Source organism: Rana temporaria, chromosome 3 (assembly GCF_905171775.1).
Source record: "Rana temporaria chromosome 3, aRanTem1.1, whole genome shotgun sequence".
Taxonomy (NCBI): Eukaryota; Metazoa; Chordata; class Amphibia; order Anura; family Ranidae; genus Rana; species Rana temporaria.
Window position 1 is genome coordinate 218226643 of NC_053491.1, and position 26162 is coordinate 218252804.

At 45.3% G+C, this 26162-nt stretch overlaps 1 protein-coding gene across 5 annotated transcripts in view; it reads left to right on the forward strand.

Annotated features, from left to right (window-relative positions):
* Positions 1-26162, forward strand: part of HCFC2 (host cell factor C2) — a 67719-nt gene that overhangs the window by 7188 nt on the left and 34369 nt on the right. For all 5 annotated transcript variants that reach the window (XM_040344254.1, XM_040344255.1, XM_040344256.1 and 2 more), the window contains exons 2-9: positions 2688-2836; positions 5649-5809; positions 7994-8202; positions 9992-10076; positions 11908-12014; positions 12142-12327; positions 12414-12665; positions 17262-17359. In XM_040344254.1, coding sequence (XP_040200188.1) covers positions 2688-2836; positions 5649-5809; positions 7994-8202; positions 9992-10076; positions 11908-12014; positions 12142-12327; positions 12414-12665; positions 17262-17359 — 1247 coding nt within the window. The remainder of the gene's footprint in view (positions 1-2687; positions 2837-5648; positions 5810-7993; positions 8203-9991; positions 10077-11907; positions 12015-12141; positions 12328-12413; positions 12666-17261; positions 17360-26162) is intronic.

Below are 26162 nucleotides of genomic sequence, written 5' to 3' on the forward strand. Positions count from 1 at the left end.
TTCCCCCCAGCACACAGGGAAACCCCTGGGGGAATCCCCCCACCTCACGGGGAAGGAACAGCCCCGGGGGAATCCCCCCCGCCCAGCACACAGGGAATACCCCCCACCTAGCACGCAGGGAAATCCCTCACGCGGCACTCTAGGATATCCCCGGGGGAATCCCCCATCTCGCGGGGAAGGAAAACCCCCGGGGAATCCCCCCATCCAGCACGCAGGGAATCCCCACCCGACGCACTGGGATGTCCCATGGGGAATCTCCATGCGGCGCGCTGGGGAAACTCCCGGCCTAGCGCTCGCAGGAACATCCCCGGGTGAATACCCCACCTATCGCTGGGATGTCCCCGGGGGAATCACCCACCCGGGCGCACGCAGGGGAATCCCCCACCCGGCACATGGGAAATCCCCGGGGGTATCCCCCCACCCAGCTTGTGTAGGGAAACCCCCCACCTAGTGTGCAAAGGGAAATCCCCCCCCACCCGGGAAATTCCCCCCCCACCCAGCATGCAAGGAAATCCCAGGGGAATCCCCACATTGCACAGGGAAATCCCCTGGGGAGTCCTGCAGCTGGTCTATCCCGGGGGAATCCCCACCTAATGCACGTTGGGGAATCCCCCACCCCGTGCACACAGGGAAATCCCTGTGGAAATCCCCCACTTAGCGCGTGCATGGAAATTCCCTGGGGGGCATCCCCCCCACCCAGCACGCAGGGGAATCCTACCACCCGGCGAACAGGGAAATCCCGTGGAATCCCCCCTGTCCTGGCGCGTAAAGGAAATCCCGAAGGAATCCCCCACCCGGCACTCAGGGTAATCCCCCACCTGGCGCGTAGGGAATTCCCCCCCACCCAGCACACAGGGAAATCCCCGGGGGAATCCCCCTCCCAGCGTGTGCAGGGGAATCCCCACCTCACGAGCAGTGAAGCAAAATCCCTGCAAGAATCCTCACGCCGAGAAATCTCTGGGGGAATCCCCCACCTAACGAGCAGGAAAATCTCGGGGGAATCCCCCACCTTACGCATAGGGAAATCCCCCACCCAGCATGCAGGGAAATCCCCTACATCCTGCGCGCGCAGAGGAATCCCCCCCACCATGTATTGGGATATCCCCATGGGAATCCCCATCTCACGGGAAGGAAAATCCCCAAGGGAATCCCCCATTCAGCGCGTGTAGCGAAATCCCCATGGGAATCCCCCCTCACCTGGCGCGTAAAGGAAATCCCGGGGGAATCCCCCACCCGGCGAACAGGGAAATCCCCGGGGGAATCCCCCACCCGGCGAACACGGAAATCCCAGTGGGAAATCCCCTACCTGGCGCACAGGGGAATCCCCCACCCATCACGCAGGGAAATCCCCCCCCCATCCTGCGTGCGCAGGGGAATCCCCATCTCACGGGAAGGAGAACCCCCGGGGGAATCCCCCACCCGGCGTGTAAAGGAAATCCCGGGGGAATCCCCCACCCGGCGCGTAAAGGAAATCCCGGGGGAATCTCCCACCCGGCGAACACGGAAATCCTTGTGGGAAATCCCCCACCTGGCGTGCAAGGAAATCCCAGAGGGAATCCCATCCTGCGCGCGCAGGGGAATCCCCCCACCCAGCATGCATTGGGATATCCCTATCTCACGGGAAGGAATCCCCCATTCAGCGCGTGTAGCAAAATCCCCGTGGGAATCCCCCCACCTGGCGCGTAAAGGAATTCCCGGGGAAATCCCCCATCCGACACGCAGCGAAATCCCTGCGGAAATCCCCCCACCCGGCACGCAGAGGAATCCACCCACCTTGCGCGCCAATAAATCTCTGGGGGAATCCCCCACCTAACGAGCAGGAAAATCTCTCTACCGGCGTATATTATTATTAGCACTAGTCACTTGTTGTTTTTTGGGATACTTTTTAGTTTTTTCTAAATTGTCAGCCTTTTTTTGTTTATATAAAAACAAATAAAGAACCCCACAGGTGATCAAAAAACACTAAATTAAAGCTCTATTTGTGTGAAATAATTGATATAAATGTTGTTTGGGTACAGCATTGTATGACTGCGCAATTGTCAGTGCAGTGCCTCATAGCAAGAAATTGCCTGGTCGTGAAGGGGGTACAATCTTCCGGAGGTAAAGTGGTTAAAGTCCGATGAGCAGCATTGAAAGTGAAACTAAAGTTCTGCTGTCACAAACGGTGAGCAGGCAGGCTTCCTATTGCAGAAGAGACATGCAGTTTGGAGGATGGAAGTACCACAGCTTGTGATGGGGCAAGCAACAGGAGAGTTAGGAGACTTGACTGTGAGAAAGGTCCTTCTCTTGAAGGTATAATTTTGTATTTATCTTTTAAGAAACATACAGGCTTGTAAACTGTAGTGTTATGAAAGGGTCTATTTGGCTTTTTTTGTGACAAAAGCCCTGCTCTTGATCTAGAAAACCCAAAGTGCTTTGTGTTTTTTTTTTTTTTTTTTGGTTAATTTTATATGACATTTACTATTTAGTTTCCCACATTTCCCCTAAAGCTATACAGACATTAAAAAGTTCTGTTTTAACATGGGGTATTATATAATGCTATAACAATGCTCCACTTTTAAAGCATATGCAGTGTTTACAAGGTTACTGTATCCATTTCTACATCCCAAGATAACAGTGATTATTTCACCTGGTAGAAGCATAATATAAGATATTTTTCTTAATTATATGCATTTGTTTCTCAACAGTTACAAATCAGTGGTTCCTCCCAGCAGTGAGGGGAGATATTCCTCCAGGTTGTGCTGCTCATGGATTTGTCTGTGATGGGACAAGGATTCTGGTTTTTGGTGGAATGGTGGAATATGGAAGATACAGCAATGATCTATTTGAATTGCAGGTAAGAGAAGGATATAGTTTCTATGACACTCTAATATCTTCATTTTCATATTTGATTAGTTGTCTGGGAAATATATTTATGTGTATTTCAGGGCCAGTTCACACTGGGAGCGCACAGATTCACATGCAGTTCTGTGCAGTGCGATTTCAGCCCATTCATTTTCCATTTCATGCGATCCGATGCGGGCAAGCGTGATCTAGCTTTTGGGGTATTATTGACTTAATACTGACACCCGCTGCAGATTGCATCTGCAGTGCATTTTGAACGCGCACGGAAAGCGTGTTTCCCACACCACATTCTGATGTGAATAGGCCCTAAAAAAAAAAAAAAAAAGTATTTTGCAGAATAACATTTCTTGGATGTCTGCATTAGTTTTATTTTTCTCAGTGCTCAGTACACTTTCTGCAAGTACATAAAATGCTTGTTGATAAAATGATTGTATCCTTGTAGAAGAGGGGATGTATTTGTCGTCAAATTAGGAGTTTTACCCAAACATATAAATTTAGATCAAACAGGATTTACAAAGGGGATGTAAACAAGGGACAATATAATGAAAACATGTACATTGGTAGAATATGCTCAAAGGGCCGCCATCCCAGCATGCTTACTGTCAATAGATGCCGAAAAAACATTTGACAGGGTGGGACGGCGGTTCTTGGAAGAAACTTCAATTCAAATAGGAATGGGACCCAAAATGCTCGGCGGAATAATGGCGCTATATTCCAATTACAGCAGTTGTTATTGTAAGTAGTTGAACAAACATTTGCATGGGGTAAGGAGAGGGGAAGTACTGCAGACTGGCCTGTGATGACATAAACCGAAAATCTGTTCAGGCTGATCAGTGTTTCCCCCATGCAGGCTTGACCATCAGGCATTAGGGGGAACGGTCTTTAAATATACAAACTCTCCATGATCTGACAATACATTCCTAGATTCTGTGAACATCCTTTAAGGTCTGCTTCACACAGGTTTAGGCTTGTATAAGAGCAATGTGACAGTAAGCTTTCACAATGCATTTGCAGAGTTTTCAGCAAGCTTTGTTGAAGTTTCTAAAGTACTTTTCTGCTCCAGTTTGTAAATGTTGAACACAGACCCTCATGGAAGTATTGATTGCCACTTTATGCAAGCTGCTAGCAGGCTTTCAACAAGCTTCTAGAAGTGATGAAGCCTGCTAGCAGCTTGTTTTAAAGTGGCAATCAGCACCCCATTAGGATCTGTGTTTAACATTCACAAACTGGAGCTGTACAATACTTTAAGGTCTGATTCACACCTATGCAGGTGGCATGTTCCATGCATTTTTCAATGCATGTTTTTGATCCATTGAAGTCTATAAAACCATACAAAAATTAAAACAATCCCTGGCCCTTTCCATAAAATGCACAGATGTGAACTACATCCATGGGAGAAAACAACATGTTAAATGGACTGCAGCGTGTTTCTGCAAAACTGAAAATGCACTAAAAAATGCATAGGTGTGAATCCGGCCTAAAAGCTTCAACAAAGCTTGTTGAAAGTTCTGCAAATGCTTTGTCAAATCTTGCTGTTTACACTGCTCTTATACAAGATAAAGCCTGTGTGAAAGATTTAGGCCCGGATTCTCGTACCTCGGAGCATAGTTATGCCGACGTAGCGCAGAGCGGCGAGCACAGTATTCACAAAGCACTTGCTCCCAACGTTGCGCCAGCGTAACGTAAATTCTTCGGCGTAAACTGGCCTAATTCAAAGTAGGTGAAAGTGGGCGTGATCCATTTAAATAAAGCGTGACCCCATGCAAATGATGGGCCGAACGAACGGTGCATGCGCTGTCCCGTGGACGCATCCCAGTGCTCATGCTCAGAATCGCGTCGGAAATACTCCCTAAGATACGTCGAATCACTGCCTATGACGTGAACGTAACCTACGCCCAGCCCTATTCACGTACTACTACGTAAACAACGTAAAATACGACGGCTGTTCCCTGGTCCATACCTTAACATGACTGTTAAGTCATGTTAAGCTTTAACAGCACCTGCTTTATGAGGCTTAACTTTACGCCGGACGTAAGCCTTGCGTAAACCGTGTATATTAATGCGCCGGGCGCAAGTACTTTCGTGAATCGGCGTATCTCACTCATTTGCAATGAGGCGGCCAGCGTAAATATGCGCCCAAGATACGCCGGCGTAGGAAAGTTACGTCGGTCGGAGGAAGCCTATTTTCAGGCGTATCTAGTTCTATGGGCACGGCGCATAGATACGACGGCGCACATTTACACTTACGCGGCGTATCTGTATATACGTCGGCGTAAGTGCTACGTGAATCCGGGCCTTTGTTCACATTTCTGAAAAACCACATTATGCTGACCCATATGGGTAAAGCAGCACAGTGTGCTAAAATGTGGGCCAAATTTGATGTTAAAAAGAAACCTTCTTAAAATCTTTCACAGCCTGTGATGATTCCTTTGGACTGAAAGGGAACCCTGGCAGGAAGGTAGGTTTACCACACTATGCTTCTATACCCATATAGGACAGCATGGTGTGCGTTTTTGTAAAGGTGAACTAAACCTTTAAAGAATGTTCACAGAATCCAGGCATATACAGTCAGATCACGGAGTGTGTGTACGTTTATAGACCTGCTTTTTGGTGCACGTATCTGTGGAGTTGTCATATGTACTTGTAATAAAATATAAAGGTTGACCCTAGTAACTTGAATTCTTCATTAAATGTTATTAAAAAAAAGTATTGCCACATTTATTGTTTTCATACAAAATGAAAGCATGCGTGTTAAATGTTCATGTGTTTTATTCGAGTAAATAGAATGTTGGTTTACTCTTCAGGCAAGTCGCTGGCTGTGGAGGAAATTGAAGCCTCAACCTTCATCTAATGGATCCCTGCCTTGTCCTCGAATAGGGCACAGCTTTTCTCTCCATGGTAATAAATGTTATTTATTTGGTGGCCTGGCCAACGAGAGTGAGGACACCAACAACAATATTCCCAGGTAAAGATGTTTTTCTGATAAGCATAGTTGCTGACAGAGTATTATTCTGGAATGAGGTCTTGATATTTCATTGTATAACTTGGGCCATATTCTTAGGCTAGTAATGCACACCTTGACCTCCGACTTATGCTGAAGATATATGGAACTGTTTTGTCTTTGCAGTGCTGCTTTTAGGTCCCTCTGCTTGCTGAGGTATATTTTTTACTCAAAATCATTAACTGATGTGAGTTGTACCTCACTATGCAGTATGGAAAAGGTCTTCTATTTTACTGTTAGTCCCCTTTCACTCGGGGCATAATCCATCCAAACGAATCCGCCTGCTCAGCGGGGGATGTGCATCTATTGAAATTTTGCTGCTACCCCAAAATAGCTCTTGATGGTAAGATGAAATAGAGACTCATGTGCTCGGATGGCCCCAGTGCTCAGACATTCAAACATCCAATCAAAGAGTAAAGAATCCGACACCACAATGTCTCAAAAATATGCGATTTTATTAGATCCATCCATTAAAAGGAATCGATACCTGTAACAAAAGTTTACGCGTTTCAGCCTCTTACATAGGCCTTTCATTCCTTTTAATGGATGGATCTAATAAAATCATATTTGTTATATTTCTGAGCCGTCGTGGTGCTGGATTTTTTTCTCTTTGATCGGCGAGGGAACTGTGCGCTAATCTCTGCTGAGCAGGCGGATGACAGGTCCACTGTTTTCTATGGGGCGGTCCGTTTTCATCCAATTACCATTTGATCCGCTGGATAAGTGCCAAGCATATCCCCATCCAGCTGTTTTTAGGGGATTGGATTGAATCAGATGCCGGCGGGTGACAGCGGACACATGTTCGCTGACATCTGCTGCCCCATAGAGAACAATGGCTGGTCCGATCGGGTCCTCCTGGAAAACGGACAGATGGACCTGATTGGTCCGCTGGTGTGAAAGGGGCCAACTCTGGGCTGTTCTTCTCTCCTATGCTGTCCCTCCCCCAATTAGCCTTTAAAACTAGTTGCTGGCATAAAAAAAAAACGTATCGAAGTTCCCCTTTTGCTCAAAATAATAGTCATGAGATGTTCAGGTCTTGAGTTTTTTGCAACTCTCCTTGCACAGGCGGCTTCTTTGGGTGTACATGTCACTGCCTGCGAGATATGGATACTTTCTATAGACTTTCCTCTCAGGATCCAAAAGAGAGACTGCAGACTAAGTGGTTACAATCTGCGTGTGGCTCAAGCACATTGCTAGATCAACATCAGGCTTAAGTAAGTATTAGGAGGGAGCTGCACACTGAGCCTGGGTTCACACTAGCAAGATCTCGGAGATCGCATGTGATTGGCACCTGCACCGCAGGTGCCAATCAAATGCGATCTCTGAGCAATGCGAGTCCCACCATACAGTTGTATGGCTGAACTTGCATTGGATTCGCACAGAAAATAGTGCAGGAACTTGTTTTTCCCTGCACTAGAATTGGATTGCATGCAAGTTTACAATTCGCACTGCGATCTGTGAACTAAACTGGGGGTGTCATTAACTTTCCCACAGCAGTTCCCAGGAGGCAGTGTGAACTGTGTGTGGGAGGGATGCAATACTGGAACCAGCACTGTAATCGCGCTGGTTCCCTCAATGCACGTATGTGAACTCAGGGTGAAGGTTTTTTACCTTTTTATGCATAGAAGGTAAAAAACCTTCAGCCTTTACAACCACTTTAATGATTTAAAGAGAGGCAGAGGGAAGGGGTTGGAGAGAGCTTTACATTTTGCTGCTTTTGAACATTTACATGCCAACTGTGTGATCCTCTCGCTGCAAAACAACCACCTCTCAGAACCTTAGTACTAGTGCTTGCAGCTTTCATATACATTTATAAAGACTTCATTTAGTTCTTAATAATACCTTTTCAAAGCAAGTCATATTTTTTTTTATTTGCACAAGCTAAAACATCAAGCTCTGCCCAAGTATTCTTCTAACTTGTAAAAGTTGGTGTTTTCCCTAAACCTTCCAATATATAGTTCTACATTGAATGAGGAGATATACGGACTTAGCAGAGATTGGTCGGGCAGCAGTAAGATGTGTACATGATTGGGAAAGAAAAAAAAGGCACTGCAAGCTTTGCATGTGAACTTTTATTTTTATCAAACTTGTAGCTTTGTGAGGAGCCTACCAATTTATTTCCCTAATTATATATTTATTACAAATTAGGTACCTAAACGATTTTTATGAACTTGAGTTGCGTCCAGGAAGTGGAGTGGTTGGCTGGAATATTCCACAGACCAAAGGAACTTCTCCATGTCCACGAGAGTCCCACTCAGCTGTCATATACAGCAGAAAGGATAATCGGAAAGCTAAGCTTTACATCTTTGGAGGAATGTCTGGATGTCGTCTTGACGACCTGTGGGAGCTCGACATTGGTGAGCTTTGAAAGGTTTTCTATTCAAATTTTCCATATACGAGAAAATGTAAATTTTTAGATGTAAGCATGTAATTGAATAGCTCTCCTGCTAGGTGTTATGTAGCCTTTGCTAAACCAGAGCACCTATCTTAGGTTTTTTTTTTTTTCTTTTAGTTACTGGTTCTTATGGTAGAAGTAAATGGTAGAAGTACATTTTGCACAGATGCACTCTAGAAAATAAGAGAACGTAGCTGCATCAGTTCATAGCAGGAGGAGCACAAGGGAGGGCAGTCCTGACATGGCTTGGCCATACATTATACACTTGTTTTGTACAGTTTTCCTTCCTATATTTACCAAAACAATATAATTTGAGGTCAAACCTAAACACTTTTAATTTGTATGCACTCAGACAGGCCCTTGCACTACATAATTGAAAGTAAATCTAAAGGTAATTGAATAGGAATATTGTATAACGTATGGCCAGCCTTTTTATTTATTTTTTGTTTTAGATTTCAGCTAAATATTTAGGCCTCATTCACGTGGTATTCCTGTGTTTTAAGTTTTCTAAAACCAGTCATAGAAAATTGGAATCTCGTCCAGTTCAGCAGGGACCGGCCATGATTAGAACCATGTATGGGCAGGCTGAATGTACCCAGGTTAATCGATTGATCAACTTGGGTACAACCAGCCTGTCAGACTTTTCATGCGATTATTGCCATTGGCCATAGCCGCTAGCAGTGATCACTGTGTGTTCGTCTGGCCGGATGGCTTCCCCTGTCAGGAGAACACTATGGTTCTATGGGAGGGATACCCCCCATCAACACAGTCAGTGTTGATAACACGTGGTTTCAGGAAAAAAATCCCTCCATCTATGGCCGGCTTAAATGCAGGAGAAGTCATCTGAGAGTTGAACAACCTTTTTTTTTCCTGCGTTTAGGTGAAATTTGCTTAAAAAGCAGGTTTAGGTGCGTTTAGAAACATTTAGGCTCCATTCACACCAATGCGTATTTCATGCTTTTTGCAGAAACGCAGGACATTTTGTTTAACGTGGGTTCCTATGGAAGACATTCACATCAATGCATTTTTGAGCCTCAGGGGTTCTGGAAAGGGTCAGGGACTTTTTTCTGCAGCATGCAGCGTTTTGCACGTAATAGACCCGCATCCAAAACACAAGTACTGTGTTTTTGCTGCAATTTGTGTTTTTTTGCTTTCCATACATTGAATACAGCTGGTTGCTTAAAATTCAACCAGCCATACCAGACTGAAATTTTGAGGGGAAACCCCACGCCATAATAATAAATAAAAAAAAAAAACGTTGTGGGGTCTCCGATGAAATTCATACTGGATTATTTAATACTTATTCACATGGGGGGTGGGATCTGGGGGCCAACAAAAGCAACAACAAAAAAAACATGCAAATTGCGGTAAAACCGTGGTTAAAAAACAGCGGAAAGCACAGCAAAAAGCACTGCAGAAATGCTCAAAAGCAACATGCATAGATGTGATTCGAGCCTTACACGCATTGACCTGCATTTAGCCGCATCTAAGATGTTGAATAAAATCAAATCCTGGATGCACAGAATTTAATTTTCTCTAAATGCAGGTCACCTTAAAAAATCATTACATGCATTTATATGCTTGTAGAAATGTCCTCTAAAAGATGCAGGTTTGAGTGTCATGGTGATTGAGACCGATTAGTAACAAAGTAGCATTTTACTGCACTCCACACATAACTAGGTAAATAAGTCTACATAATTGCAATTTTTGTTTTCTTTTTTTACATTTTGTCTTTAATTTTGTTTTTATAGAAACTATGACCTGGAATAGTCCAGAAGCTAAAGGGGTATCACCTTTACCTAGAAGCCTGCACACAGCTAATGTGATAGGGAATAGGTATGTCCCTTTAATAATATATATAATTTTCTTTACTGAAATTATACATAAATGGCATATGACCATGATATAGATACATATTCATACATCTACAATATGGCCTAAAGCGGGAGGTCAGCAACCTGTGGATCGCAATCTACCAGTAGATCACGGACCGGTGACTGGTAGATCGCAGTCTGGGCTTGCTGACCCGCGACTCAACCGCAGGGTTTTACCACCACCCCAACTTTCTGTTTGAACGAGTCCTAAGAGTGCTGCTGCCAAATGATACTAAGAGCTCATTCCAAGTGCAGCAGGCAGTGCTGCTCCTCTGAAAAGCAATCTGGGTGTATTTGACAGGTGGTGAGGAGGCAATATGTTGTCTCCTCGTCACCTGATTTAAACCAATGATTGCGGCGCAATGCATGTGTTTGCGACAAATTTAAAGGTTTAGATCGGGTGTGAGGAGGCGACACTCTGCCCGGTGATCTTTGACTTCTTCCATGTTGTTCAGGTAGATCTCCACCTCTTTATGGTTGCCTACCCCTGGCCCAAGGTATGTGGGCATCCTTCATAGTATGGAGTTGAGATGCACATAGCAAGGTTTATCAAGTCGTAGGGGTTGATTTTCTAATGGCAAATAGACTGTGTACTTTGCCAAGTGAAGTTGCCCTCTGCAAGTCCACTTACTCCAGAGCTCAGTAAATGAGGTAAAGCTTCACTTTGCAAAGAATACCCAATCACGTGCAAGGAAAACAAAAAAAAAAAAAACTGAATTTTTCCTTGCACATGATTGGATGATGGAAGTCAGCAGAGCTTCTGCTAATTTACTAAGCTCTGGAGCAACTGCTCTTGCAGAGGGCAACTGCTCTTTTTAAAGTGTACTATTTGCCTTAGTAAATCAACCCCATAGTTTGTTGATGAGGAACTCAAGTGACCCACACAGAGCCATGACCACCTCTACCCTATTGAGCATCCTGAAAATGAACTGGAACACCAACAATAAGCCTGTTTTGTCTTCCAACATCAGTACCTGACCATGTAAATGTGGCTTTGGCAGAATGGGCACAAATTCCCACAGACATTTAGGCTGATTTCACACTGGGGAGCGGGCGGCGCCGGCAGTAAAGCGGCGCTATTTTTAGCTGGGCTTTACCAAGATTTTTGCCGAGGTATTCGGCCGGTAGTGGGGCGCTTTTAACCTCTGCACCCGCAAAGCGCCGCTGCAGCGGCAGTACGGCCGTGCTGCCCATTCATTTCAATGGGCAAGAGCGGTGGAGGAGCTGGAGAATTCCTTCCTCAACCTACCTTACCCTGCCACTCAGCTCACAGCTCATTCTTCCCCACTCAGGGTGAGTCCCTCTCTGCCCACCTTAGCCCCCATTCAGAGCACACGACTCACTGACCGCCTTAGCCTTCACTTATAGGGTATCCCCTCCCCGATAGCCCTTGTTCACAGTACATCTTTCTCCATTAACCTCACTTCCCCACTAAGTGCATACCTCCCTAATCATTTCACTTTTGTTACATTGTTCAGCCGCTCTCTGTGTATCTGCTCTGCGAGTCGGGTCTACTCTACCCATTCTGGAGCAGGCTCACTTTGAGCTAGTTATTATTGCTTGGTAAATTTGAGATTATGCAGCTTGAATAAGGTTATGTGACTGGAAAAGAAAAAAAGCTGTTTGTCTAATTTCATTGCATCTTTTGTATTGTGTTTTGTCTTCTGTTGCTCAATGTCTTTAAATGTAATCTGGTTTCCCTTTGAAATAATTTTATATGAGAGAAAAACATAGGATATTTCTTGTGAAGTGTTCGTTCTTTCTATCCTAATTCATAGTTTGATCTATTTTAGAATGTATATATTTGGTGGCTGGGTTCCACAAAGTGAAAATGGTGACAGCGCGTCTGCTCAAGAGAATCAATGGAAGTGCACTAACTCTTTTTACTACTTAGATCTTGGTGTGTATAATTGATTTTTATATAGTTTTATTGGTAGCTAGATATGCAGTATACAGCATGCTTTCGTGTTTATATAATTGCAAGGTGATTTTTATTTTGACTGTATGTGTCTCACTTTGTTGAGCAGAATCCATGGAGTGGACCATGTTGATGGCAGACAGCTCAGATGAGAAAGGTAACTGGCCAAGACCCAGAGCTGGACACTGTGCAGTCACAGTTGGAAAACGCCTGTACATTTGGAGTGGAAGGGATGGTTACAAAAAGGCATGGAATTACCAAGTGTGTTGCAAAGACCTTTGGTACATTGACACAGGTAGGACACACCAGGCTGATACAGGTCATCTTGTAGCAATTTACTTTAAAGTCCTGGATGCAATCACTTATATGTGTCTTTTTCAGAGAAGCCGTCGGCATCTTCACAAGTTCAGCTAATACTGGCTACCACAAACGCCTTTCATGTAAAATGGGATGAACTGCCAACTGTTGAAAGATATCTTTTGCAGCTAAGCCCTGAATTACCGGTGTCTCCATGTTCTGGAAAACCTGCCCACCTCAGTGAACTTTCAACACAGAGTTCTTGCATTTCGCCATACGCAGCTCCATTGCACTTACTTCAGAGTGGAATTTCATACCCGCAAAATGTGGAAGAAAGTAAGTTATAGTCTGAGAAATATGTTTTAGTAACATGGAAAAAGTAGTACAGGTTCAGCTCTAGCAACATGTTACACGTTAAACCAGTATTTGGGATGTAACATGTTGCTATGCACCACCACCCCTTCACCACCTGAGGCCCTCACCCACAAGTGCCATCTCCCACCGCAGCAGACTGATTGTAGCTCTCGATGGACTACAAGAGCACCAGCGTCATCATAGTCCATTGACACTTCCTGCAGCTGAGTAACTGTCTGCCCATAAGAAGATAAGGCAGAGAGCTGTATGAAGTGTCTTCAGGAGTCTGACATTGCACCCGTGATACACTGATCGCAGGTGCGGTGCTTTGCAGGCTACTATGTAAAAAATGCACATGGATTTTTTTTTTTACTTACGGTATTTACCATGACTGAAAGTGGATGGTAGATTTGCTGCAGAACCCCGCTTTCAGAATTCTGAAATATGACGGAGCAGCCATCATTTTAACATTCATTCTGCCAATGTAGAGAAATCAGTAGTTATGAATCATTTCTGATTCCAAGATGCACAGACTCGGAGGCTTACAAAAATGTAATATATTGCTGCTTACTGGTCCTTGGATGTGGTGGCCGCCTTTTTTTTTTTCTTTTCAAGCTTCTCCCTTTAATTCACTTGGTAATCCTGCAGCTAAAAAAATGTGTCCCTTTGTGGCTATACTCACCTCTTCAGTGTATTGATTGAGTCAGTAATTGTCACACTGGCTAGCCTCTAGCCTTTGAACATGTTTGCCAGGAAAGTTATCCCGCTGTCATAACACAGTAGCTCAGCATGGAGGATTTCCCTATCCACATCAAGTCTGTGGATGGGGGAATCGGGTACCGTATATACTCGAGTATAAGCCGACCCGAATATAAGCCCGAGGCACCTAATTTTACCACAAAAAAATGGGAAACCTTATTGACTCGAGTATAAGCCTAGGGTGTCCATCTGCATGCCTCACTGTGTCCATGTGCATCCCTCACTGTGCCCATGCCTCACTCATGACTAGACTGACGTTTAACATAGGAGTCTATGGAAGTGGTGCCCGGCTTTTAAAAATCAGTGCTCCCCAGCCGTAGATCCCCCCCCCCCCCCCCCCCCCCCAGACAACAAACTTTGTACACTTGTAGAGGAGAAATGTGTGCCAAGTTCCGGGTCCAGGGGACCTACGTCCGGCCGGTACCGGGTCCCCAATTTAACGGACAAATTACCATTTAACATGGGAGTCTATGGAAGGGGTACCCGGTTTGAAAAATACCGGGTCCCCAAAGAGCTTGAACAGCATACCTTGAAATCCCAATTTGCTTTGAAATCTTTGCCTGGGAGAGACTTTGCTGATGCAGTATAAACTACCTTATGTCTTGTTGCTGTGCTCAGTTTTGCCATGGTGTATGACCTGTGACATGAAACTGTCTTCCACAACCCCACCCATTAACATAGTTTGGCTTGTTCTCACCATATTTTATTTTAATTTTAAAGTGGTTGTAAAGTCAGATGTTTTTTTATCTTAATGCATTTTATTCATTAAGATAAAATGGCTTCTGCGTGCAGCCCCCCCCCCCCCCCAATACTTGAGCCCATCACAATCCAGCGATGTTGGAGTGTCTCGGCTGCCCGGGACTCTCCCTTCTCATTGGCTGCTGCTGCTGTCAAAGTTGGTGAGCCAATGAGGGGAGAGAGGAGGCAGAGCTTAACCCCTGCTCTGTGTCTGAATGGACACACAGAGCAGCACCTCCGCTCCCGTGCCCCCATAGCAAGCTGCTTGCTCTGGGAGCACTCAGCAGGAGGGAGGGACCTGAGAAGAGGAGGATCCAGCTGCTCTGGGCTAAACCACTGCACAGAACAGTCAAGTATAACATGTTTGTTATTGTTAAAGAAAAAGAATGAGACTTTGGTATCACTTTAAGCCTCTTACACAGCTGTTTCTGTTTAATGACTGTGTTTCAACCTACATATGAAATTGATGACCATTAGCACCTCCCTGGTATAATTGATCGTACATCTGACTCTAATACATATTTACAAACAGTAGTTCTGGTTGAAAAAAAATAAAAACACAAGTCCATCTAGTTCAACCAATAAAGGGGGGGGGGGGGATTATACAATCCTATATACACAATCCTATTCCTACAGTTGATCCAGAGGGAAGCAATCCTACAAAATCCCTGACTTTGCAAGTGTACACATAGTACAAGTGTAAGAACTGATGTTGGTTTGAAGCCAGAGGGTAGTCACACTAAATATTGATTTGATTTACATTTTACTTCTGCTCGCTCACTTTTGCCTTTTGTAAATAAAATAAAAAAATGAACAATATAAAATATATATTTTTTTGAAAGCATTCTTGCTTTTCTTCTCACCTGCCTAAAACATTTTTTACAGTACTGTGTGTATGTATATATACTCCGTTATTGCTTGACTTCTGAGAGTATTTCTAAAATGTACTTGCTAGCACAATTGGCCTCATGCTTGAGAGTACCAGATCTTCCTGTCCTGACATTGTAATTTGACACATCAGTGTACTGCGGTATGGCTTAAAGAAGTTGTTAAGCCATGCAACAACCTTGCAACAATCCCCTCTGCTATGTTAAATAATGTTCCCAGTGCATTTATTTTTAACTGCCGCTGTGTACCTGGTTTCAGAGCGCCCATTGGCAATTACATGACCGGCCGCCTCTCTTCTCTCTCAAGCTGACAGCAAAGCAGGCGGGGCTGAGAAACTCCCACTGACATTAGCCAGGAGGAGGAGAGGAGAGAGGCAGCCGGTCACGTGAGCGCCAATGGGAACTCTAAAATCAGGTACACAGCGGCAGTTTTTTTTTTAAACAAATGCACTGGGCACATTATTTAACATAGCAGAGGGGATTGTTGCAAGCTTGTTGTATTATGAAAGCAGTAGGGTGGGAGGATCGTGGAGTGGACAGAGCTGACAGGCAGAGGGAGACACAGGAGAGCTGCAGATAGCAACAAATGACTGACGCGCGTAAACTGACCATAGTGTCAGGGCTCAGCAGGCATGATATACCATGGTCAGTTTACAAGGGGGAGGGCAGGATTAGCCAGGTATTTCAGGTGATAGAAAGGGCCAAATTACACAGCACATGTATAACATGCTTTAATGAAACAGGATCCTTCTTCTTTTTTTTTTTTTTTTTTTTTATGCCGCGTACACACGATAATTTTTCGGCATGAAAAAAAACGACGTTTTCAGCATGTAGAAAAAACGTAGGCCCGGATTCACATACATTGGCGCATATTTATGCGGGCGTAGCGTGTCTAATATACGCTACGCCGACGCAGCGCACAGAGACAAGCACTGGATTCAGAAAGGACTCGCTCCTAAAGATACGCTGGGTTTCCTTGGCGTAAGCCAGCGTAGGTGGAAGTGGGCATGAGCCATGCTAATGAGGCGTGACCCCATGCAAATGATGGGCCAAGCGCCATAGAAGTACTTAAAACGAACGGCGCATGCGCCATCCCAGTGCGCATGCTCAGAATCACGTCGGAACTACTCCCTAAGATACGACGTGAACGTAACCTACGCCTAGTCATATTTACGTACGACGTAAACGACAAAAGATATGATGGCTTGTGTTCCCTGGTCCATACCTTTGCATGAGTTGCGCCTCCTATATGGGGAATAACTTTACGCCGGACGTACGACTTACGCAAACCGCGTATATTATGTGCCGGGCGCAACTACGTTCGTGAATTGGCGTATCTCCCGCATTTTCATATGTGCATAGAAAATCATTGGGAGCGGCAAATGCGCCCAGCGTAAATATGTGCCCACGATACGACGGCGTAGGCAAGATACGTCAGTTGTAGGAAGCCTATTTTCAGGCGTATCTAGTTTTGTGGGCATGGCGCACAGATACGACGGCGCATAGTTACACTTACGCGGCGTATCTCGAGATATGTCGGCGTAAGTGCTTTGTGAATCCGGGCCTTAGTTTTTCCAATTTCATCATTAAAACAACGTTGCCCACACACCATCGTTTTAAAAAAATGCTCTAGCAAAGCGCGGTGACGTACAACACGTACGATGGCACTCTAAAGGGGAAGTTCTATTCCCCTTTGGGCTGCTTTAGCTGATTCCGCGTTGGTAAAAGACAATTGACGCTTTTCTGTCTGTTACATCGTGATGAATGTGCTTACTCCATTATGAATGGTAGTTTTACTAAAACGAGCGCTCCCGTCTCATAACTTGCTTCTGAGCATGCACGGGTTTTTAACGTTGTTTTAGCCCACACACGATCATTGTTTACAACCTGAAAAACGACATAGTTTAAAACAACGTTAAAAAATGCAGCACGTTCAAGGAAAAAAAAATGTCGTTTTTCAGAACCTGAAAAATGTGAAGCCCACACACGATCATTTTAAATTACATTTTTTTAAAACAACGTTTTTTTCATGCTGAAAAATGATCGTGTGTACGCGGCATTAGGGTGATAAACACTTTAATTCAGCCCATTGCACAGCTTCTGGCTGCTGTACTTTAACTAGACTCATGAGACCATATGTTTTACATGTAATTTAATGTTTTCAAGAATGACCATGTCCCTGCTAATATTATAGATGCAGTTGGCCAAGTATCTCCTGCGAGCTGCATATTTCCTCCTGAACATAAAGTGGACACTTGTCACCAGAATAGCAGCAGTGGACCAGTTAGCCAGGTAAGTGGCTAATAAGTTTATAATGATTTACAGGTTTCAGGCCATATCTATGTCTGTGCCATGCCACTAATTTGGCTTTGTGCCAATGTCTGTCTATATGGGGTTCAATAAAATCGTATGCATGTACAAAAAAAATAACCTGTTAAAATGTTTCTAAGCATGCTTTCATTTTTTTTTTTTTTTTTTTTTTTTTTTTTAACTTTGTTTATTAGTTTTCTGCAGTTAGTCATCAAAAAGGAAAGGCACATTAAACGGTACAATATTGGCATATTATGGCGCAGAGTTCAACCAGCTCATATTATTCAACAGTACTTCCCTCCCTTAGAAAGAGTACCCCGGTCCCTCAACGGAGGAACAAGAACAACCTTTGCTCCAGGGTAGCCCAAGTGGATCAAACGTGGCCTCCTACCATAGATACCCATGTCAAGTAGGGCTACACAATAGGTACAGAACAATACCCTCAACACACTCTCACACACTCAGGCATCCATCCGGACCTTTTTTTTTTTTTTATAACAAAAATGTCATACTTTCCATGGGGGCACTTGTGCGGACGCGCTCCCGAGTCCTGCTGCTGCGTCCATTGACACAGACAGCAGGACTCGGCCCTGTCTCGTGTTACTGAAATTGACAGCAATGGCTCCCGCTGCTATCAATCTATCCAATGAGGACCCAATGTGCTTGTCCCCGTCGCTGGAACGATCTGGTTCAGGTAAGTAAAGGGGGGGGGGGGGGGGTTCTGCACTACAAAAGGTTTTTCACCTTTAATGCATAGAATTAAGGTTAAAAACCTCAAGGGTTTACAACCCCTTTAAGTGTAATTTCTCTGCTATCTGCAGGAGTCACATCTGACAAGTTTTCCTGACACCAAAAGAAAAAAGGTGACAGGAGAGGGAGCTCCAGCACACAGCCTGTGATTGACAGCCTCAGCAGCTTTCAGCATTGTCGCACTTTGAGTTACAATTGCGTGCTCATGCAACTCTGTACCAACATTACATTTTTACAATTTTTTATTTTTTTAGACCGATGGTTTTCTTCTTTCTTGGTAGTACAGTGTTCCATCACCCCTGGGTTATTTTATTTAATTTTTTTTGCTAAACTAAAGAAAAGACACAGAAAAAGTTTGGGGGGGGGGGACCTTTCTTTATCGTACACCACGGGACACAGAGCCTAAGTCTTTACATAATGGGTTATATGCTCACCAGAGGTGATTGGACACTGGCACAACCAATCGGAGACAGTTCCCCTTCATATAGCCCCTCCCATCCGGGAAGTACCTCAGTTTTTTCGCCAGTGTCTAAGGTGCAGGACGCGTGTAGAAGTGCTAAGGGAAGCTTGGCTAAAGAGACCCCCTGGGGGCTAAAAGGAGCTAGACCCTCGGGTCCATCCAAGACGCTAAATTTTACGCCAAAGTGGATGAGATCCAGGCCTCACGCATGAGGCATTGCCTGTAAAGTCTTTCTTCGGAGGACTGGGCTCTGAGGTTCAGCACTTTTCGCTATTGCAGCTAAAAGGCTTTGATCAGAGTTTTTTTTACAAGGCCCAGGGAAGAGGTCTCCTTTTAGGAACCCACACCCCTGAAGGTTGGCACACAAAACCCACCGAGATGGGTGAAGATTGGTACTGTCTGAATTTTTTCAGCAGAAAAACCTGCGGCGGGGATAAAGGTAAAAGGAAAAGGGAGTTTAAAGCGGAGCTCCACCCTTTTTTTCAAGTTTATACCATTATATTTAACACTGCCCCTTAATTACATTTGGCATGTTTTTTTTTTTTTATTTGAAAACTCACTGTGTTCTTGCCGTGAGTTTATTACTGCCGCCGCGGCGGGAGCGCTGCTATGTATGCCTCCTGGGAGATGTTTGTCCTCGATCCCAGGAGGCTGGGCTGAAGTATCGCGGGACTTCGGCCGCAGCTGAAAAACATCTCGAGCGAGTCTGCTCACACTCTGCAGTGCACTGAAGCCATAGCTGAGCATCTGTGATAGAGGCAGCCTGAAAAACAACTCGAGCGAGTCTGCTCACACTGCACTGAAGAGGAGCCTGCGATGGCATGTAGAGCTGGCTGCTGTGACTCTGCAGTAAGGTGTGGGGGTCCTGTCTCTGCGGTGCAGGGGGGGGAGGGCTGCTGCTATATGCCATCGCAGGCTCCTCTTCAGTGCAGTGTGAGCAGACTCGCTCGAGATGTTTTTCAGGCTGCCTCTATCACAGATGCTCAGCTATGGCAGCGTGTGTGTCTATCTCCTCCAGTGTCTGTGTGACCAGATACATTCCCTCCCCCCGGTCACCCCCACCCCCCCCCCCACCCCCGCTCACAAAAAACAGCTGCTTCCTATCGTCCTGGCTGGAATCAGCCAGGACGATACAAGAGGAATTAACCCTTGTCCGACCGCAGGGAGGCTGATGCCTTCAGAGATCCAGACACAGCATCAGTTTCGTCATCCATGCCCTTATACACAGAGACCTGCCCAGCAACACTTCATTCATTCACATTCTTACACAAGGCACCGCTGTCATTCACTCCCAACACACCATCAGTCTTGTGCGAAGCACCCCCGGTGTCTGCTGCTGCTACAGGGAGGCTGCACATCGTCTCCAAGGCTGATGGTAGGGAGAAGATGCTTGGTAAAGTTTGTGCCATCACAGCAAAATAAAAAAACCTTGCATCTCCACTGCACATTGATTCATAAAGTCTTCACGATATGATTGTGGCTGCTTAGTATTCACATAAATACTTTTAAAGTGTTGTTACATTTGACTTGATAATGTCATTTAAATGTGACAGCTTTCCTTCAAAAGGATTCAAAATGTGACCGCGTCCCATCAGTAGAGTCTAAAAGCAATAATGTCCGATCAATAAAGTCAAAATGTGGCAGCATTCCATCAGAAGAGTCTAAAAGGCTTGTGCAGCACTGAGCGTGTGCGAGATCTGCAAGGCTGAAATCCAGGAAGTCATACAGTCTGGCTTCATGATGTTCACACTTAAGATGGCCCCAGTCAATTTCTATTTATAAAGTATCTAATTGCTGTAACAACCTAACAAAACAGACCTTAGTTTACAGACTAACTTTACTAGAATACATTAAGCTTGTGTATTACAGGGGTATTTATATTTAAAACGTGAAATTGTGGCCGGAACTCCGCTTTAAAGACCTTTTTTTACAATTTTGAGTACGGTGTCTTCTCCGTTTTGACCACTAGAGGGAGTTAAACAGCTGGGTTTTACTCACCTCACTCTGTACAGTGTCAGGCCCAGATTCTCGTAGAACGGCGTATTTTTGCGGCGTAACGTATCCGATTTACGTTACGCCTCCGCAACTTAGACGGGCAAGTGCTGTATTCTCAAAGCACTTGCTCCGTAAGTTGTGGCGGCGTAGCGTAAATCAGCCGGCGTTAGCCCGCCTAATTCAAATTTGGATCAAGGGGGCGTGTTTTATGTAAAACTACTGTGACCCGACGTGATTGACGTTTTTGTGGAACGGCGCATGCGCTGTCCGTGGAATTTCCCAGTGTGCATTGCTCCAAAGTACGCCGCACATTGGTACGCCGCACTTATGCCTCATATAGCAGGGGCAACTATACGCCGGGAAAAGCCTAACGTAAACTTAACTTTACTGCGTCGGCCTCGCGTACGTTCGGGAATGCGCGTAGCTAGCTAATTTGCATACTCGACTCGGAATTCGAAGGAAGCGCCACCTAGCGGTCCAAAAAAAAAAATGCAGTTAAGATCCGACGGCGTAAGAGACTTACGCCTGTCTGATCTAATGGATATCTATGCGTAACTGATTCTAAGAATCGGGCGCATAGATAGGACGGGTCGGATTAGGACTTACGACGGCGTAAATGGCGCTGCGCCGTCGTAAGTCCTTTCAGAAGCTGGCCCTCAGTCTGCAAGACGAGCACACTTCCTCCGCTGCAGAGCTCTGCAAAGAAGGCCACTGCTTCTCTCCTCCAGAACGCAGGTAGGACCCCAGAGTCCAAACAAGCAGGGGGAAGCTCCCCCTCGCCCCAGGCACCCGCCATGTTGCCCTAGGTCGCTCGCACTTTATCGGCAGTGGGGGCGGAGGGGGTTTGGGAGCACGCATGTGTGCGGGCACGCTGTTATTTTAAAAATGGCGCCCAGGAGAAGCCAGAAAGCAATCCCAGAGGCCGGCAGCTCTTCCCTTGGAACACAGCGGCATTCGGGGGACACGTAAGCTCTAGGTGGTTGGTGGGGCACTACCAGAGAGAGAAGAGACACCTACTCTGTAGCATGAAACTGTGTGTTTAGGTTGCATACTTAATGTAGATTGCTAAACTGAGCACACTAGTATATGCTTTTGGTACCTCGGCTTGTGGCTTGGTAAGATGGCTTCCCTTAGGAAAGGTTCAGGGGCTAAGAGCAAAAAAGCAACGCCGCAGGAGATAGGGGGATCTAGCCGTGCCTGCTCGGTACCTTCTTCCCCTGTAAGCCTTGATTTGCCTATACAGGAGGAACCTTTGCCACTATCAGGAGTTTCTCCAGTGACACCTGGGCCTGCATATGTCACTAAAGACACTTTTGTTGCAGCCATGGAAAAGTTGGAAGAAAAGATTGCTAATTTAATCGCTAAATCCTCACAAGGGGCCAAAAAGCGAAGCAGATCCCCTTCATTAAATTTAGATCCTTGGTCAGAAAAATCTGAGGAAGAAAAGGAGGAGGATGAAGCTATACCTGCAGAGGACAGGGATGAGGATTCAGACGGTTCAGGGGTATCGGAGGAACCCTTTTCCGCTTCCCAGATGCTAAGATCGCAGGTACAATGTTATACGGAAGCAGTCCGAACTGCATTCAGACTGCCATCTTCGGAGTTATCTAATTCACCTGTCTCCTCTCTGGGCTTGTTAAGATCTCTGTAGAGTTCAAGCTCATTTCCAGTTCATCCGTTGTTAAAGAAGCTAATTTACGCAGAATGGTTACATCCAGATAAGCGTTTCTCTCCTTCAAAAAAGTTTGAGATTCTTTATCCCATGGAGGAGGAATTTACCAAGAAGTTAAGTTTACACAAGAAATAGCTGCATCTACTGCAGGTAAACAAGAACCTGCCTTGTCCAGTGGATGATGTACAGGTGTTTAAGGACCCTTCAGAAAAGAGGTTGGAATCTTTACTGAAATCTTCCTTCCTGCTGGCAGGGTCAGTTGCACAACCCGCTGTAGCTGCAGTGGGTATGTGTCAGGTCCCCAAGGACCTGGTAAAAGAGGGGCTAAAGGCGTTATCTCCAGAACAGGCCAAATTATGGGAAAATTTGCCTAAAGCCTTATGTTTTACTATAGATGCTATGAGAGATTCGATCCAGCAAGCATCTTGCCTTACAATGCAGTTGGTGCATATATGCGCAGAGTCCTCTGGTTAAAACATTGGTCTGCGGAGGTACCATGCAAAAAGCTTCTGACAAGTTTTCTGTTTCATGGTGAATGCTTCTTCTGGGAAGATTTGGAGAAATGCATCCAAAAAAATATCTAGCGGAAAGTCTACACTGCTACCAGAGAAGAGGAAAAGCAAGCAAACTTGTTTTAAACGTTCTCTCTCCCCAGCTCCGGGTAAAGCTACGTCCAGCCAGTGGCGACGGCATTTTCAGCCAACCACAAAAGCAAAGGAAGACCAAGGCCAGAGGAACAAGAAGCAGTGGGGTTCAAAGCCAACAAGCAAAACCCCAAAGCCTCTGCATGAAGAGGCGCCCCCGCTCGGCCGAGTGGGGTGACGGCTTTGTCAGTGGTATCCACTGTATCCCTAGGGTACAAGCTGAAATTTAGAGAGATCCCATCTTCTCAGTTTCGAAGCTCATTCTGGATCTAAAATCGCTAAATCAGTTTCTGAAAATTCGCCATTCGAGCAGTGGCTGCCACCCTACAAGGCAGGGAATTCATTGCGTCCATAGACATCAAGGACGCATATTTACATGTGCCTATCCATCCCGCTCACCAAAGATTTTTAAGGCTTGCGGTAGAAGGTCGACACTTTCAGTTTGTGGCTCTACCCTTTGGGGTGGCTACAGCACCCCGGGTATTCACAAAGGTACTGGCTCCTCTGTTGAGCAATCTCAGAGCACAAGGCATAAAGATAATAGCCTATTTAGATGATCTACTTGTAATAGATTAATCCGTAGCAGGATTGCACCACGCAGTGCTCATCACGATAAGATATCTGGAGCACTTAGGATGGATTATAAACTTACAAAAATCCTCTCTACAAGCTCAAAGACGGCTGGATTATCTGGGCATGATCTTAGACACAGCCCAAAGCCGGGTATTTTTAATGGAGCCAAAGATCAAGTCACTAAAGGACCTGATCCACAAGGTGAAAGCAAATAAGAGACCTTCAATCCACCTTTGCATGCGACTATTGGGCAAGATGGTAGCCTCTTTCGAGGCTGTTCCGTATGCCCAGTTTCATTCAAGACTACTGCAAGGCAGCATTCTAGCCACCTGGAACAGAAAGATCCAAGCTCTGGATTTACCCATGCGCCTGTCCTCACAAGTTTGCCAAAGCTTCAGTTGGTGGTTACAGACCAAGAACTTGCGGAAAGGAAGATCCTTTCTCCCAATCACCTGGAAGGTGATCTCTACAGATGCCAGTCTAATGGGCTGGGGTGCTGTGTGGGAAGAAGCTTCAGCCTAGGGAACATGGGCCAAAACCGAGAAAAGTCTGCCCATCAACATACTCGAATTACGGGCAGTGTACTTGGCCCTCAAGACCTGGGGAAGCAGGTTAAACGGTCACCCAGTTCTGATTCAATCCGACAATGCTACAGCAGTAGCTTACATCAATCACCAAGGAGGCACCCGCAGTCAGGGCGCCCAGAAGGAGGTGAATCGCATTCTAAAATGGGCAGAAGAACCTGTGCCTTGTATGTCTGCAATCTTCGTTCCAGGGGTAGAAAACTGGCAAGCAGACTATCTGAGTCGCCAGCAACTTTTACCAGGAGAGTGGTCTCTCCACCCTGAGATCTTTCAGGCCATCTGCCAGAGATGGGGGACCCCGAATGTAGACCTGTTGGCCTCCAGGTTCAACAGGAAGTTAGACAAATTTGTGTCCAGGACAAGAGATCCTCTGGCCTACGGATTAGATGCGCCAACGGTCCCATGGAATCAGTTTTACTGATCTATGCATTCCCTCCCATAGCCCTTTTACAAAGGCTACTCTGCAGGATCAGAAAGGAAAAGATCTCTGTAATTTTAGTGACCCCAAATTGGCCCAGAAGATCTTGGTACGCCGAGATCATGAAGATGGCGTTAGGAACACCTTGGAAGCTTCCGCTTCGCCACGACCTTCTGTCGCAAGGTCCAGTGTTCCATCCTTCCTTACAAACGCTAAGTCTGACGGTTGGCTGCTGAAACCCACATTCTGAAGAAGAGAGGGATCGCAGGCCCAGTGCTTTCTACACTTCTTAATGCCAGCCTCCAGACTGATTTACTGAAGAGTCTGAAAAGCATATGTTGCATGGTGTGAAACCAACAAATGGAATCCTCAAAGATATGGCATAAGCAGGATTCTTGCCTTTTGCCAGCTAGGAGTAGATATGAAATTAGCCCTTGGTACCATTAAGGGTCAAATATCAGGTCTATCAGTCTTCTTTCAGAGACCACTGGCATGTCATTCCCTAGTGCGGGCCTTCATTCAGGGGGTACTACGGATCAATCTGCCAGTCAAGTCTTCCTTGTGCCCATGGGACCTGAATCTAGTATTATATGTGATGCAGAAGCAACCCTTTGAACCTATTCGCCACATTCCACTGATACTTTTAAGCAGGAAATTGGCGTTTTTTTGATTGCTATCTCTTCGGCTAGAAGAGTATCGGAATTAGCAGCTCTTTCTTGCAAGGAGCCTTATTTAGTTTGTCATAAAGACAAAATTGTACTACGACCCCAACCTGCCTTTTTACCTAAGGTGGCGTTGGCTTTTCATTTAAATCAGGACATTGTCCTGCCTTCTTTTTTTCCAAATCCACAGACAGCGGAGGAAAAGTTGTTACACCTTTACAGCTCTCACAAGATCTAGAGAGTGTATCTGCAGGCAACCGCTCAGATACGCAAGACAAATATTTTGTTTAATTTGCCAGATGGTCCCAAAAAGGGACAAGCAGCATCGGGATCCACTATCTCCAGGTGGATCCGACAGACAATTTTTCAAGTCTGTGGTTTAAAGAATAAGACTCCTCCTTTTTCTGTTAAGGCGCACTCAACCAGGGCGATAAGTGCTTCATGGGCAGTGCACCACCAGGCTTCGGTGACTCAGATCTGTAAAGCTGCAACTTGGTCCTCGGTCCACACATTTTCCAAATTCTATGAGGTGGACGTGAGAGGACAGGAGGATGCCGCCTTTGAGCGAAGTGTGCCGCAGGCAGTGGTATAGAGCTTCTAGTCCCTGGCGGTCTGCTTGATCTGTGTCTCCCCCCCCTTCATATGGAGCATTGCTCTGGGACGTCCCGTTATGTAAAGACTTAGGCTCTGTGTCCCGTGGTGTACAATAAAGAAAATAGGATTTTTTTTTTTTTTTTCTTTCACTTCAGACTCTACCTCATAGAGTGCGAGTTTATGCTCATGTTCTGCGTACCAGCCCATTGCATCTCTATTTTGGTTTTGCATCATTAGTGTCGCTTTTCTTTATATGGGTTTCTCTTTTTTTTTTTTTATTTATTTATTTTATTTCCTTTTTGTTCTGATTTCATTTTTTTTTTTTTTTTTATACATATGCTATTGTAACATGCACATATACAAATAAACCCACATAAACCCATATGTACCTCCGTTTGCAAAAGAGCAAATAAAAATGCCAAAAAAAAAAGTT